The sequence below is a fragment of the Zootermopsis nevadensis genome, unplaced genomic scaffold, assembly GCF_977971745.1.
Source record: "Zootermopsis nevadensis isolate Lab colony 2312 unplaced genomic scaffold, Znev_1.0 Znev_ptg000024l, whole genome shotgun sequence".
NCBI lineage: Eukaryota > Metazoa > Arthropoda > Insecta > Blattodea > Termopsidae > Zootermopsis > Zootermopsis nevadensis.
The window spans coordinates 6,395,119-6,408,688 of record NW_028259156.1 but is presented as its reverse complement, the minus strand read 5'-3'; the positions used below and the strand labels follow the sequence as shown (position 1 = coordinate 6,408,688).

Genomic DNA, 13,570 nt, shown 5'->3' with positions numbered 1-13,570 from the left:
ACTTTTATCGTTTCAGAGCCAGGTTAATGGTGGCAGTTCTGCGAGGTGTGGTGTACGCCATGGGAGGTTACGAAGATCATGTGGCTCAGAGAACGGCTGAAAGTTACGACAGCAAGACAAACCAGTGGTCGTGGATCGCTCCCATGAACTCAAAGCGATCCAATGCAGGTGTAGCTGTGCGGAATGGTACGTAAATGCTGTGAAACAGAAATATGTGAGTTAGTGCAGAAGGCGAGGCGTCTGTCTGTCTACCTGTCCGCGTGTAACAACGCAAGAAATGTTGCAGGAATCACAGGGTTTGAGGTTCTCACAGTCGCGAGTACAAGTTGGCTGACGTTTGGCTTCTGCCGACGTTTCAGACGAACTTTACGCCTTCATCATCAAGACATTCCCCTTCGCTCTTGAACTTAGTTTCCCTCACTCCATTGTCCCATATTCTTTCATTATCCCTTTCTTTTATCCGTGCTTTGTGCTACGTTATTTCACTGACTGCAACGGCTTGAAGTTCCTCTGGTCCTGTAAGCTATCCGTGTGCGACGCCTTCTGCCCTTTTAGTGAACACTAGGCGTGAATGCAAACAACCGTCAAATTATTAAAGTGGCACTCATATAATACAGATGTGATACGTTTTTGAGGTAGTTAATATTCTCATGTAAATAGCAGATTATTTTATAAATGAAGAGCGCCGCTTGGCAGCTCGTACCGTGCATCTCTGGCACCAAATTTAATAAAATTTGTTTCACTGAAGATGTAACGATTTCCATTATGCATTAAACAAATCAAAATGATACTCATGAGGAAGTTAGGAGGAGACTAAATTTCGGAAATGCTTACTACTTCTCAGTTCAATTATTTTGTCTTCCCGTCTGATTTCTATGAACCTGAAAATTAAAGTATACAAAAAAAGTAATTTTGCCTGTTCCTTTGTATGGGTGCAAAACATGGTCTCTCCTTGTGAGGGAGGAACACAGATTACAGGTGTTTGAGAATCGGGTGTTGAGGAGGATATTTGGGCCTAGGAGAGAAGACGATGGGGCATGGAGAAAACTGCATTTTGATGATCTTAAAAATCTGTACTCCTCCCCCAATATTATAAGTGTGATTAAGTCGAGAAGAATGAGATGGCCTGGGCATGTAGCGCGCATTGATGGGACAAGAGGTGAGCACTGGGTATTGGTTGGGAAGCCTGAGGGGAAGAGACTGCTGGGGAGACCTAGACGTAGATCGGAGGATAATGTCAGACGGGATTCTATCTGCCATAGATAGGAGACTGGATTTTGTTGGCCTAGGACAGGGTCCGGTGCAGGGCTTTGGATAATTCCATGATGAACCTTCGGGTTCGGTAAGCCATCTAGTTAGTTAGTAACATAATCACTTTATGCTGTTTATATTAAATTTTATCAGTTAAATTCGTTTCCTTTGACATGCTGTTTGTCTGCATTCGAAACAAAGAAACATATGAACAGAGACAGCCGTGTCTGTGCATTGTCTCATTTTGTGCTCTGCATGGACCAGTTTTATGTTTCTGCCTACACCAAATATGTGTACAGTTTATTTCATATAACTAATTTGTTTTTACAGACAATATATACGTCGCTGGTGGACATAATCGTGACGGTTGTCTAAACTCGGTGGAAGTTTATGATCCGGACACCAACCAATGGACGTTCGTTGCACCGATGCTTTCTCGACGTGCCGCTTTCTGTCTTGTCGCCTTCCACGGCTGTCTGTACGCCCTAGGTGAGAATTCTGGACATTCTGAGTGACGCTCCCCTATCCTTCTTACAGATATTTTGTGAAATATTTTCCGGGTTCTCTTTGAGTGACTGAGATTTTATGAACAGCATCATTACAGAGTTAATTTGTCAGTAATTTCAACCCCGATTAGTGGTTTCGATTACGTTCTCCACAAAGAACACTAAAGAACAACGCATAATCTCTTGTGGTATCGCAAGTAACGTATGTCCCATTTGTCAAACAGTCCCAGTTTTAAAGGTAAATATTTTGTTCTTGTAACAAGGAAATTTCAGTTTGCCGTGCTGTTATCCCTAAAAAGCCGATGGATTAAAGCAGTCTCTTCGCGGTATTTGCCTTTCGTCACTTGTTTGTGTAACGCCGTTTTGAACAGTGCATCTTGTGTTGTTGTTGAACGCTATTTTCGCACGCAGTTTCATGAAGCAGAAAACAGATGTCAATCGCAATTTCCTGATGCTACAAGTACAAAACAATATTGAAGCTATTTCATCCTTAATTTCGTTCTTGCTACTAATATTAACACTGCAAAATGAAATCAGTTTTCCGTTCAGTTTACGGAATTAAAAATTTACGAGCGTAAAGTCCGTTCGGTAAGACGGGCGGAGTGTGAAGCATTGAAGATATGAGAATTGCAAACATCTAGAAAGTTATAATTGGTGATGTTGAAGGTAAGATACCAGTTGTGATACATAGTCTTAAAAGGAAGGATAATATTAAAATGTTTTTAAGGATCTAGAGTATGTGAGAAGAGGCCAACTACCGACTTTTGTGAATAAGGTAATGAATCTTGTGGCTCTATAATGCCCAAACATTTCGTGATCAGGTGACAGAGTAATAAATATCAAGAAGGACCCCACTGAATGGGATTAGAAAAAGTTTCATTTGGCAGCTTTTTTATATGATGTGACCTGTTACGGAATGTGTGTGTGTGTGTGTGCAGGAGGATACAATGGGATCTCAGACGCGCTCAGTACCGAAAAACATGACCCTGCATAAGACACGTGGACCGAGATCCCTGGCATGAGCGTCTACTCAGGTTACTTCAAAGCAGAAGTGATCGACGTTAGGATCTTCGTCATCGGTGGACGTTGCAAGGGGAAAACTCACTTCAATGTCAAATGTTACGATGACAAGGAAAATCGATGGTTTGTTTCTTTGAAAGTTCAGGACTGTATAATCACAAACTGTTACTTTCGAAAAGTGCTAGGATCAAGATATCCGCGATCTTGCAGATGTTGTGCCGTGTAGTATCGTAGAAACTCACCGACGTTTCAAAGGTTCTTACTGCTTACTCAGGGCCTTGAATACAACCCTCGAAAAATGGGTTAGAGGAAGGGGGTAGAATGAAAGCAGGCAGGGCGATGTTGCGGTCAAGCTGAATCCTTAAAGCAGAGGGCAAATGACGAAAGTAATGCTAATCAGACGTAAACTGTAACTGCATTAATAAGGAGCTCTTAGGCTAGGGACCCACTGGCGCGACTAGCGGCGTGCGGCTAGCCGCGCGAGGTTTATTAACTCGCGACTTTCACAAGGCGACTACGCGCGGCAAGCATTTATCAGTATCTAAATGGAGGTTGAAGAGATAGCAGCCCTACTGTTCTATCATGTCCGTCGTCGGAAAAAGCAAAATCGACGATATTGGATACATCCCATGTTCTTGGAACGTTCCACAAAAGGTGCATTCCATCTGCTGTACGATGATTTACGCAAACACGACGAGAAGTTTATTTTTATCACTATATTCCTTCATACCGCTGTTCCACAGTGCTGGTCGTTGTTCAATTTCAATAATGAACAACTCTGTGTCAAAAGATTTCTCGGACATCGCCGTATCGAATACACGCAACTCACATACAGCTCCGGCTCCCGCGTGCGACCTGCAGCGTCACTGAGTTCGCTGCGGTTGAATTTCGTTACTTTTATAGCCGCGCGCGACAGCTCTGCCGCTTGTGTGCCGCATTCCTAAACGTAACCGCGCGCGACTCGGCAGCTAGTCGCGCCAGAGGGTCCCTAAAAGTTTCTTTGATCAGTGGCACTCTCTTGGGCAGGAAGTTTCTGGCGTTCAGCACACCAGTATCGCCATAATCTTCGGCTTTTATCAAAGTGTTAGGCCAGTTTCAGGTTTAACGACGCCTATCAGCCTCATGTTCCCATTACTTATGGATGTTGATTTGGTAATGGCTGTCTCTTGGCTTTTTGTGACCATGCTGTCTCATGCCATCTGTTGACGGAGTGAGTAAGTAGCTTCAAAACATTCCAGAATACAGCTTTCTTCATACTCGACTGTTCAAGAGCCAGAAATCCCACAAAAATGCATTTGATTTTGGTTTGTGTCTGTTTTACGTCTAGCAGAAGCTCTCCAGAACTACTTTTGGTGGGACAAATTTTTTTTGAAAATATATTGCTAAAAGAGTGAAATATTGTCATGGGCGCATGTCTCAAACAAGACACGCTTATCTCTCCAAAGAATGTGTGTGACTAAATTTATTATTCTGATCGAAGGTAATGGCTTAATGAAGTATACCAAACGTAGCTATCAGAGGAAACAAGTCATTTGACAGCGTTTTAAAATAGTCATAACCTCTCCGTCCACTTTGATATAATAAAATGTATTACGTTATATTAGAACGGTGGCCGGGGTTCTACGTGCATGAGTGAAAGAAAGATCACGTGGGAACTGTTCTGAAATATGGTTTGGCAATCGTGCATTGAATTCCGATTGGGGGAATTTTTGTTAAGGTTGTTTTGAAACCAATTATAAGCAACGACATTTCGGTGAAAGCCTGTGCTCTTAACTTCAAGCAGTTTCCCATTCTACCCAAAGACATGGATATTTTTAGGTGAATACATTTTACGACTCACAGAGATAATTATTTTATACCTAATCTCCACCGAAATCTCTGATATGTTAGAACCCCAAAAGAAAAAGTATATATATTTTTAAGAAATTGGTTAATTTCTTTACATAAATGCACAGACATTCAAATTACATTTCTATTAAATTTATATTAAATAAATTATTTATTGTAGAAGACGTATTCCTTCAAGAATTACATCACATGAGGAGCTACATATTTTCTGTAACTGTGTCAGTGAAATGTGATAAAAATTGTCTTGAGTGTAGATAATACTGATTGGTGATGAAAGAGGGTTTGTTTTCACTTTTAATATTTCAAATTGCAGGTATCCGGTGACAAACATGAATATTAGTAGATCCTTGCTGTCGACTTGTGTCATCAAGAACCTACCGCATGCAAGCGATTACGCCCACAAACTCAGAGACGAATTAATGGAGTAGAAAAGTAAAAGAATGTTGGATTGGAAAAAAAGCAGCCACTTTTGATTTACGAACGAGTTCCGTTCCAAGACGTTGTTCGTTATGTGTATCTTGCATTTTTGAGTTTTAACGATACGTATTGTATTCGTTAGGAGCTATTTTAAAACACTAAATTCATGTACAAATTATCATATAATGATTTTCTTATAATTATTGTAATAAATACATTTTTTAAAAGTTTATTTATTTAAATCTTACAATTATATTGCTATAGAACGTTTGGCACCTCGTTTTATAAGGAACTCTTGGCGACTTTAAAATTTTTTGAATGAATTGCGACGTTCGTTACAGTGAATGTTCGTAAACCGAGAGTTGCCTGTATTTTGCACTTGATTACGACCATGACGAACACATTAATTTTAATTACGTACCTTACAAAAATAATGTAGAAATCTGGGAATTGACGTAGGAGCTAGAAAGAAAAAAGAAAAAGAAAAAAGAGAAATATTGTTTGCATCAAAGAAGGATAAATTATTTCTCCTCGTTAATTTCTGCACAAGAAGTCTTATTGAAATTAATTATTTTACAGACGTTTAATTTTATCTAAAATATTACCATCCATCAACACACAGCAGTTTTTCCTTGCGTCTTGCATTAAATAAATCCACTTGTGGCGACATGTTTCGAGTTACGAAACCGTCTTAGTGGTGTTAGGGTAAGATTCATGAACATCGTTTACAAAAACGTCATTACGAAGGCAGCACACTGAGAATTTTGTATCGATTTCTTATCAACGTGTGATCTATTCACCAGAGCAGAATTGCTGCATGTAGACAGACAAATGGAGATGCAATGTGTCTAACGATGCTCACACAACTCACCTCATGCTCTGCCATTATTACTGGAAATGTTATCATGACAGGATCCTCCTCCACTTTCACACCTCCGACATCCTCAACTTTGATATTGCTGACTTGACTGTCATCATACCAAGACCCAAGAGTCATATCATCATATGAATCAGGTACAACTTTCTGTAAATTGATGGAGTCCTGTAAAATAACCATACTCATTATGAGTCTTGAATTTGCTCTCTCACTGAATGAAATGGAATAATTATCAATACACTTGTACTGAATCAATCTAATAGCATCTGCGGAACATCTTTAAAGGAGCCTCGTCAGGCTCCTTTAAAGATGTTCCGCTGTATTTCTTTACATGATCCATCATTTTATATTTTAAAACAAGATCACTATGTTCTGGGAACTAGATTTGCTCCGGTCCCATAGAAGGGACTAATCCCAAAGGATTAATAAGACTTTTCTATGGGACAAACCAGAATAGGCAATTTCACCTTAAGACAAGAGCAGATGCAGCTCTCAAAATATAGCAGATCTGTTTTTAGAATATCAAAGTATGGACAAAGTCCAGAAAAACACCATCATGCAATCATAGTAGCTGTTTCATAAAGATTTTCGTCCTTATAACTATCAAAACCATTACTATGAAAAGGATTTTTCTAATACAAATATCATTTCCATAGTATTGTCTCCATGTAACATGAAATCAAAGACATCCACATCAGTTTACTTGGCATGTTCATGCCAAAACAGTGACAATGGCTCAGCTCATTGACGCTTGGTTTATGTAATGAGACAGTAAAGCACATATTCAATGGTCACAAAAAATTTTGTTACGGGGCTTTATTCAATAGTTACATGTATTTATTAAGTGTTCTGTCTTACGACAGGTCCATTGCTCTGCCCAAACAGAGCTCTCCAGTTGTCCCTATTCTCGGCTTCTCGCTTTAATTCCTGGAACGTCATCTTCTTTCCTTGTTTAAGGTCGTCGGTTAGCTGTATCAATCTTCTTCCTAGTCCTCTCTTTCCTTCAACCTGGCCTTCGGTGATATCACTCAGTAATTCCTTCTCATAATATATCCCAGTCAGTTAGCTTTCCTTCGCGTAATCGCCTGCAGAATGTTTCTTTGCTCGTTGACTCTCCTTAATACTTCTTCGTTGGTCACTCGATCCGTCCAGCCAAGCATTGACTCTTCTTCTTCTTAAAATATTTATCCATTCCAGATGTTGGAGATCAGCATAGCAATTTGAGCTTTACTGGCTGCTACTTGAAACAGCCCTCCAGTGGACATCGAGAACCAAGTTTTTAGGTTCTGAAGCCAGGAGATTCTTTGCCTGCCAGGTCCCCTCTTTCTGAATATTTTTCCCTGGATTATCACCAGAAGCTGCACGTATCTGTCACTATCACTCATGATATAACCGAAATATTCCAACTTTCTCTTTTTTATAGTTTTAACACCTCGACATCTTTGCAGAGTTTCTCGAGAACTGTTTTGTTGGTTACATGGTCAATCCAGAAAATTCTGACAATATGTCGGTACAACCACATTTCGAAGGATCCAACTTTTTTGAAGAAGCTTCAGTCAACATCCACGATTCAGCGCCGTATAAAAGCACAGAGAGAATATAACGTCTGAGTAGTCTTAACTTGTTAATTTTATGTCTCTACTCCTGAATATTGACTCCGGTGTTTAATAATTTATGGCAAGCAAAACATATAAATTCCTGCAGTACATTTCTTTACTTGTCCTTACATACATTCTTAAGGCTGGGTGAAGGTGGGCTGAGTCTCCCATATTCTGTTATTTTCATTTTCTTCTTAACAACAGTTTCTTCTAAAAATATCTTTAATAAAATTTTTATCTACATCCCACAAACTCACTGTTTAGTACCAAAAAGTATAAGGATGTCAAAAATAATATTCTTAAAACAAAAGGACTAATTTGCCATCATCACAAGAATCTTGTATGAAAGGAGAAGTACCTGCACAACACACACCTCAACGGAGTCACAATTATTCTGTGCTTAAGGGCAAATTCTCTTTTTTTCTTCACTCTGAATCAAGCATGAATGCGTAGACTGGAACCTCTGGTCCAGTGATGAAACATTCTGCTCCTCTAGTGCATGAAAACATGATCAAATGGTGTAGCAGTCAAGCTGCATAATTGATAAAGCCACATCCAAGCAAACAGTAAAGCTTGTATGGAAAGGAGATGAGAAAACAATACATATTCCTCCAGTTTTAGTGGACTGGTGGCACTCTACAAGCCAGACCACTGAAAACAATAACCCTTACCCTTTTCATATACCTGCATATTTATTTAATAATGTTTCAATACATGATATGATCTGAAAACAGACGTCTAGTTTGGAGTACTCATTGCATATCTATACTTATTTTATGGTATTGCTTTGAAAGTGGATTAAGAATTTAGCATCATCCAGAGAATGTGCAAGGTTTTATCATTAAAAAAACTTTATTGTCTTGGCTCTCACACCAGTCACATGGCAGATCATCCCGAACATTTGTGGTGGGCAAAGTTGCACTGGAGCAGTTTCTTTCAAAGTTATTTGGCTTCCCCCCAAATCATCATTTCGCCGCTGCTCCATACTCATCTGTCATTGTCATATAAAAGGCGTGACAGATGCGATCAAACAACAAATTATCATTCCCTCGGTAAGAAGTTTGGGCTGCAACCAAGCATTTGGCTGGGATTGTGAAAAAGGTAGATTTTATCATCAGAAATGCTCATTAAAAGAAAATTATTTCTTAAACCGTTTTCCAGGTATGTCTAATACAAATTAATCAATTAAGATGTTTACATTTCAATTGTTAATTTCGTAAAATACTTATTAAGAATCTTTCATCTTCACTCTATACTACAGCTAAGATAAGAAGGGCGTAAGAGACAAGCTTGGAATAGTCTGAAAGCTGCTTTTTATGTTCTCAGCATACCCACCACAGAAAATGTTTAAACCATGGACCAAGGAACTTGAGTAGCCATTAAATGCGAATGAAATTGACATGACAGGAAGTACAAAGTACAGTCCTTCAGAAAGTCAAGAAATTCTCCACCTTTTACTAAACCCAAATATTCATAAGAACATGCCATCTTTCCCTATCCAGAGCCAGATGAATCCAGTTCACAGGCTACCACCCAATTTTCTTAAACCTTTCAAGCAGAATCTAGTCTTAAACACTTCAACATTCAGTCATAACCTCAAATATATCACAACTCATAACCATTCCAAAGAGCAAGTGATCAGTGGCAATTAAAGACATAACAGCTGTTTACTGATCAATACATCTGTGGCAAAATGAAGGTAGCATTTTCAGTGCATGTACCTTGAAGCCAAAGTGTCCAGGGCCCAATATGTTGTTTTATTAATATTCATTTCATGGCCTAACATATTGTACATATCTTTCTCAAGTGCATCGGGAAACACAGTTACTACTGAAGTTGTATAATTTTTCACACTAATTGTATCTCCTTATTTCATATTACGTAATAGGTGATAAAACAGAGATCAACAAGCTTTCAAAATTTGTCGTCTTATTTCATCATAACCTCCTAAGATTGATTTTTGGTAATTCATTTTACCTTATCTCAGCTTCAGTAAAGTAAGTAAAGTTTGTCCCACTATACGCCATGTAGGCGTTTGGGGTGAGTGGAGGTATAGCTCCTCTCTTCCTTGACCTCGGCACTAGATTGGGGTGAGTGGTCAGCATCACGCCCCGGCCGGCTTTACCCCCGGGAAAGGACCCCGGTACCCATTGTAGAGGAGGTTGGGTGGGCCCCAGAGCCGGTCTGGACGCAGAGGCTAGAGGAAAAATCCTCTGCCCCCGTCGGGGATCGAACCCCGGTCGTCCAGCCCGTAGCTAGTCACTATACTGACTGAGCTATCTCAGCTTCAGTAGATGGGATAATTTGAATAATGGGAATTTAATGATACACGAATCTTTTAATTATAAAACTTTATCTTTCTACCCTTTTAATGTACTGGAAGCATCAGCAACATTTGCCCACTCTTTAATTGCTTATTGTTTCCTTGAACATATTTTTCTTCTCTCCTACATTGAGTGTTTCAAGTTACTCATGTATTATCATTACTTTTGATCTAAGTGTACTATAATGCTGTCATTAACAACTGTTGTAATTTCACATTACTTCATGTGCAATACCAATGTTAATGGATCTTTACTCTTCCTGCTCTACTAATATACATCCCTTGTTATAAAATTGCCTATTGTTTGTGTAAACAGCTATTCTTTATTTTCCGTATAGTTAGTTACATGTTTAATCGCAAAACTAGATGGGCATCCACTTAGATTATTGGTGGTATCACAGTCTTTATTAACAGATAACATACAAACTTTAGTGGCATAACGAACTCTTAAGCAAATTTCCTTGCACTGATTAAATTGTTACACTTCACTGGCAAATACATAATGCACATAAATACAACCCAAATAAAAAATACAGAATGGGTGTGTATGCTCTTCCTTAGCACCAGATTATGGAAAGAATCAGGCACGTTTGCAGGTCGAGCAGTTTACTCACGGTGAGAGCTAGTAAACTAACACGAAGTTCGAATACTGCTCGATCACCACGACACAGAGGGATGGAAAAAAAAGGAGAGCGAGTTTAGCTGAAACTGTCTTTTATATTCTCTTCAAATTCAAACAGAGAATTAAAGAAGGCAGAAAGATGCCTTAAACTTTAACGGTTAGGTTAGAAATCTTCAAAGCACTGTAATGGCTGCAGTGAAGCAGCTAAACTACATGGTTGGGTCATTTACTAGGTGAATAAAACCGTTCTTGCCACCAGAGTGCTCTCTGAAACAGCCAGCAGTGTGGCAGGATACTATTGCCAACGTAAGACACTTAGTTGGGTATTACGATTTCAAAGCGCTGGGTCCGACAGGTTTACCAAGATTTTATTTGTCGTTGCTACCTTTATCAACAAGGCGATGATGAAGGCAGCAGGGACCTCTCAAACCTTGGTAAGCTTCTTCCACACTGCACGGCGCTACAACGCAGAGGAGAGCAACCAAAACCACCAAGATTTTCGTCTCTAACTATTACGAAGTCACTAAATATCTCCATGATAGAGTCATATGGACTCTTGACGTACAAAGAAATATTTTGAAGCCTAGTCGACTCCAAGAACGTGTGGGAAGACTCTAACTGAAATAGAATATTGTAATAATGTAATTGTAGAATGCCGTGCTGTCAATTTGATACAAATTTGTCTAAATTGTTTTTTTAGCAATATACAGAGCACCAACAGGTGACTCTGAAATATTTATTAACAGGTTAAACAGCATTATGGACTACCTTTACAAACCGACTGCTTCAATGGGCCACAGAAATTCAGGGACATGCAATGGCCATCCTGAAAAGCATTCCTAAAGGAGTGACAGAAATGTTTCCAGCAGAGGATAAACCGGTTCACAAAGTGTATTGGTATGCAGGAAGACTGCTTCAAAAGAGACAGCAACCATTATTGTGCAAGTAATTAAGCACAGATTTTATGGGGCATTTCAGGGATGTAATTATCACATCTCGTGAAACAAACATATAAACATATACAGTATGTCATATGTTCAAGTTTGAAAAATGGAAATTTATTCTGACCTTTACAGGAAAAAATCTGTACCTCAGAGGACAGCCGTTCCATTCTGTTATTTCAAAGATATTTGATATTATTTTATTTGATCATAAAGTGGTGATTTCAGAGAATAAAGTTAATGCCATGCACTACTAATAAATCTCATTCTAAGGGTTTTAAGACAGGTAACAAAAGAAGCTTATATTTCAGTGACGACAGCTTACTCTAAGGTAGAAAATTAATTATCCTGTAAACTCATTAACTCACACAACAGCAGAAGAACATTTAATATTGCAAATTAAATTATAACTGCAAGAACTAAACAGTTATTTGAATTAATTTTCGTACAAAGCAAGATCTTAATGAGTAAATTATCAACTTTCAACTATACCTGGTGTGGCTAAGAATTTCATTTTCAGACAGAACGCACACTTTCAAAGTGCAGAATGATGAAAATTACACTGGCACAGGCCTTCTGAAATCTCTCACAGGCTGCACACAACAGCAACAACCTCCAATTCAGCACATTCTCAAAATTCACTGCAGAGAAATATATCTGCAAACAGGACACAAACCTAGCTCTCTGTGAAAAACAAAATGGTGTGTTACTGCCAGATTAAGAAGTTCCTACATTCACAGTGGGAAAGTATAACTTCATGTTTCCTGGTATTTAGTAAAAGTAAATCTATTGCAGAATGTGCAGCTGAACTAAATTTATCATGATACCTAAAGTGCACTCTCTTCTTACTCTGTGCTACACTGACGCACTATGAACCATAATTTCACAGACTAAAAGTATAATAAAATTAATTTTAATCTGTCTTACATACTCACAAGTGAGAGAATTTGTAGCCCTGTAGACTGGTTCCAAAACAAAAGTGCATTTACCAACAAATGAAAACGTCACATTAATGTTTTCCCTCGACATGTAAAAAAAGAGAAGGATTAGAATTATTACCCATATGAAGCAACTCCACATCATCAACTTGCCCCAGAACTGCTGCCTTCTTCATGCCTGATGTTCCTTGTGCTGAGATAGTGTGTGCGGATTATCTACGTTCATAAACAACAGGATTCTTCTCATGTACCTTGGCTGAAACTGAGCCAGAGATTGTTTTTGCAAGTTCTCCATAGGATATCAGAATAACGTTTATACTAAGAAAACAGCACATTGGAAACAATGGGACATGAACATATCGATATTGGTTTCATGTAAGTTATATTTCATTCCTTACTCTAATTTTGATTAATGCAACTTTGAATGAAATCAGAGTCCAGGGATTTACAGACTTTAGCCTGCTAATGTGTTTTGTGTGGAACACATTAATTTTCAACACACATGGCAATAAAATAGTTAAAACATAATATTAAAGTAATTCACTGTGAATGGTTAATAAGAATAAGCCAAAGTTAACATAATCTAACCAAACCGAATGTAACCAGTAAACAACACCGTTTACAATTGTGAAAATAAACATATATTTAAGCCATGAATGCACGACATGAAGGATTCACATTATTATCAACAGGTGCATTTTTACATCATTTTATGTTAGTCTAATATGAAATCAAATTAAACAGTTTGCCCATATGAGTCCCATGTAAGTTAAAACCCACCTACAAGCATGTGATGGCTATGTTCAAATTGTGACCAACTCATTTCCTGGTAGTTTGCTTCCTGCTGCTGCTCTGGCATGTCTCCTAGTGGATTCCGCATTTAGTGAGACACACTGTATTATACCGCAGACAAGATGACGGAATAATGCCCCTGATAACTGCTACAATACATACACTCTGTGTACAGCAGATATAGGTGGTTGATAATGGCCTTCAGTCATTTCAAATGAGGATATGTCTGAGAAATAAAATAATAATAACTGGACACAAGTGAAAGGAAACAATGAAGAACTGGGAAGTAAGATTCTTACTTCCTTTACCTTCTTCAAACATTAATACTCTATTTTTTTTGTTAAAAAACATATATATAAAGGCCAAAGAGCTGATTACGTAACAAGAGATTTATGAACCATGTACTTCTTTCTGAGTACATGGCATTAAAAGAGTCA

General features: G+C 38.5%; 2 protein-coding genes across 4 annotated transcripts in view; one reads left to right on the top strand and one right to left on the bottom strand.

The window, feature by feature from the left end:
• Positions 1 to 20: 20 nt before the first annotated feature.
• On the top strand, positions 21 to 5,208 carry LOC147872747 (uncharacterized). Its single transcript, XM_087355132.1, has 4 exons — positions 21 to 186; positions 1,582 to 1,740; positions 2,696 to 2,900; positions 4,939 to 5,208. The coding sequence occupies exons 1-3, from the start codon at positions 27 to 29 to the stop codon at positions 2,749 to 2,751; spliced, it is 375 nt and encodes a 124-aa protein (XP_087211258.1). The 5' UTR covers positions 21 to 26; the 3' UTR covers positions 2,752 to 2,900; positions 4,939 to 5,208.
• Positions 5,209 to 5,255: 47 nt separating this feature from the next.
• LOC110836576 (uncharacterized) overlaps positions 5,256 to 13,570 on the bottom strand; it is a 123,525-nt gene continuing 115,210 nt past the window's right edge. For all 3 annotated transcript variants that reach the window (XR_015536819.1, XM_087355085.1, XM_087355086.1), the window contains 5 exons: positions 13,122 to 13,359; positions 12,463 to 12,603; positions 11,896 to 12,060; positions 5,914 to 6,084; positions 5,256 to 5,504 (listed from right to left, as the gene is read on the bottom strand). The gene's annotated coding sequence lies outside the window, so the exon portion shown is untranslated. The remainder of the gene's footprint in view (positions 5,505 to 5,913; positions 6,085 to 11,895; positions 12,061 to 12,462; positions 12,604 to 13,121; positions 13,360 to 13,570) is intronic.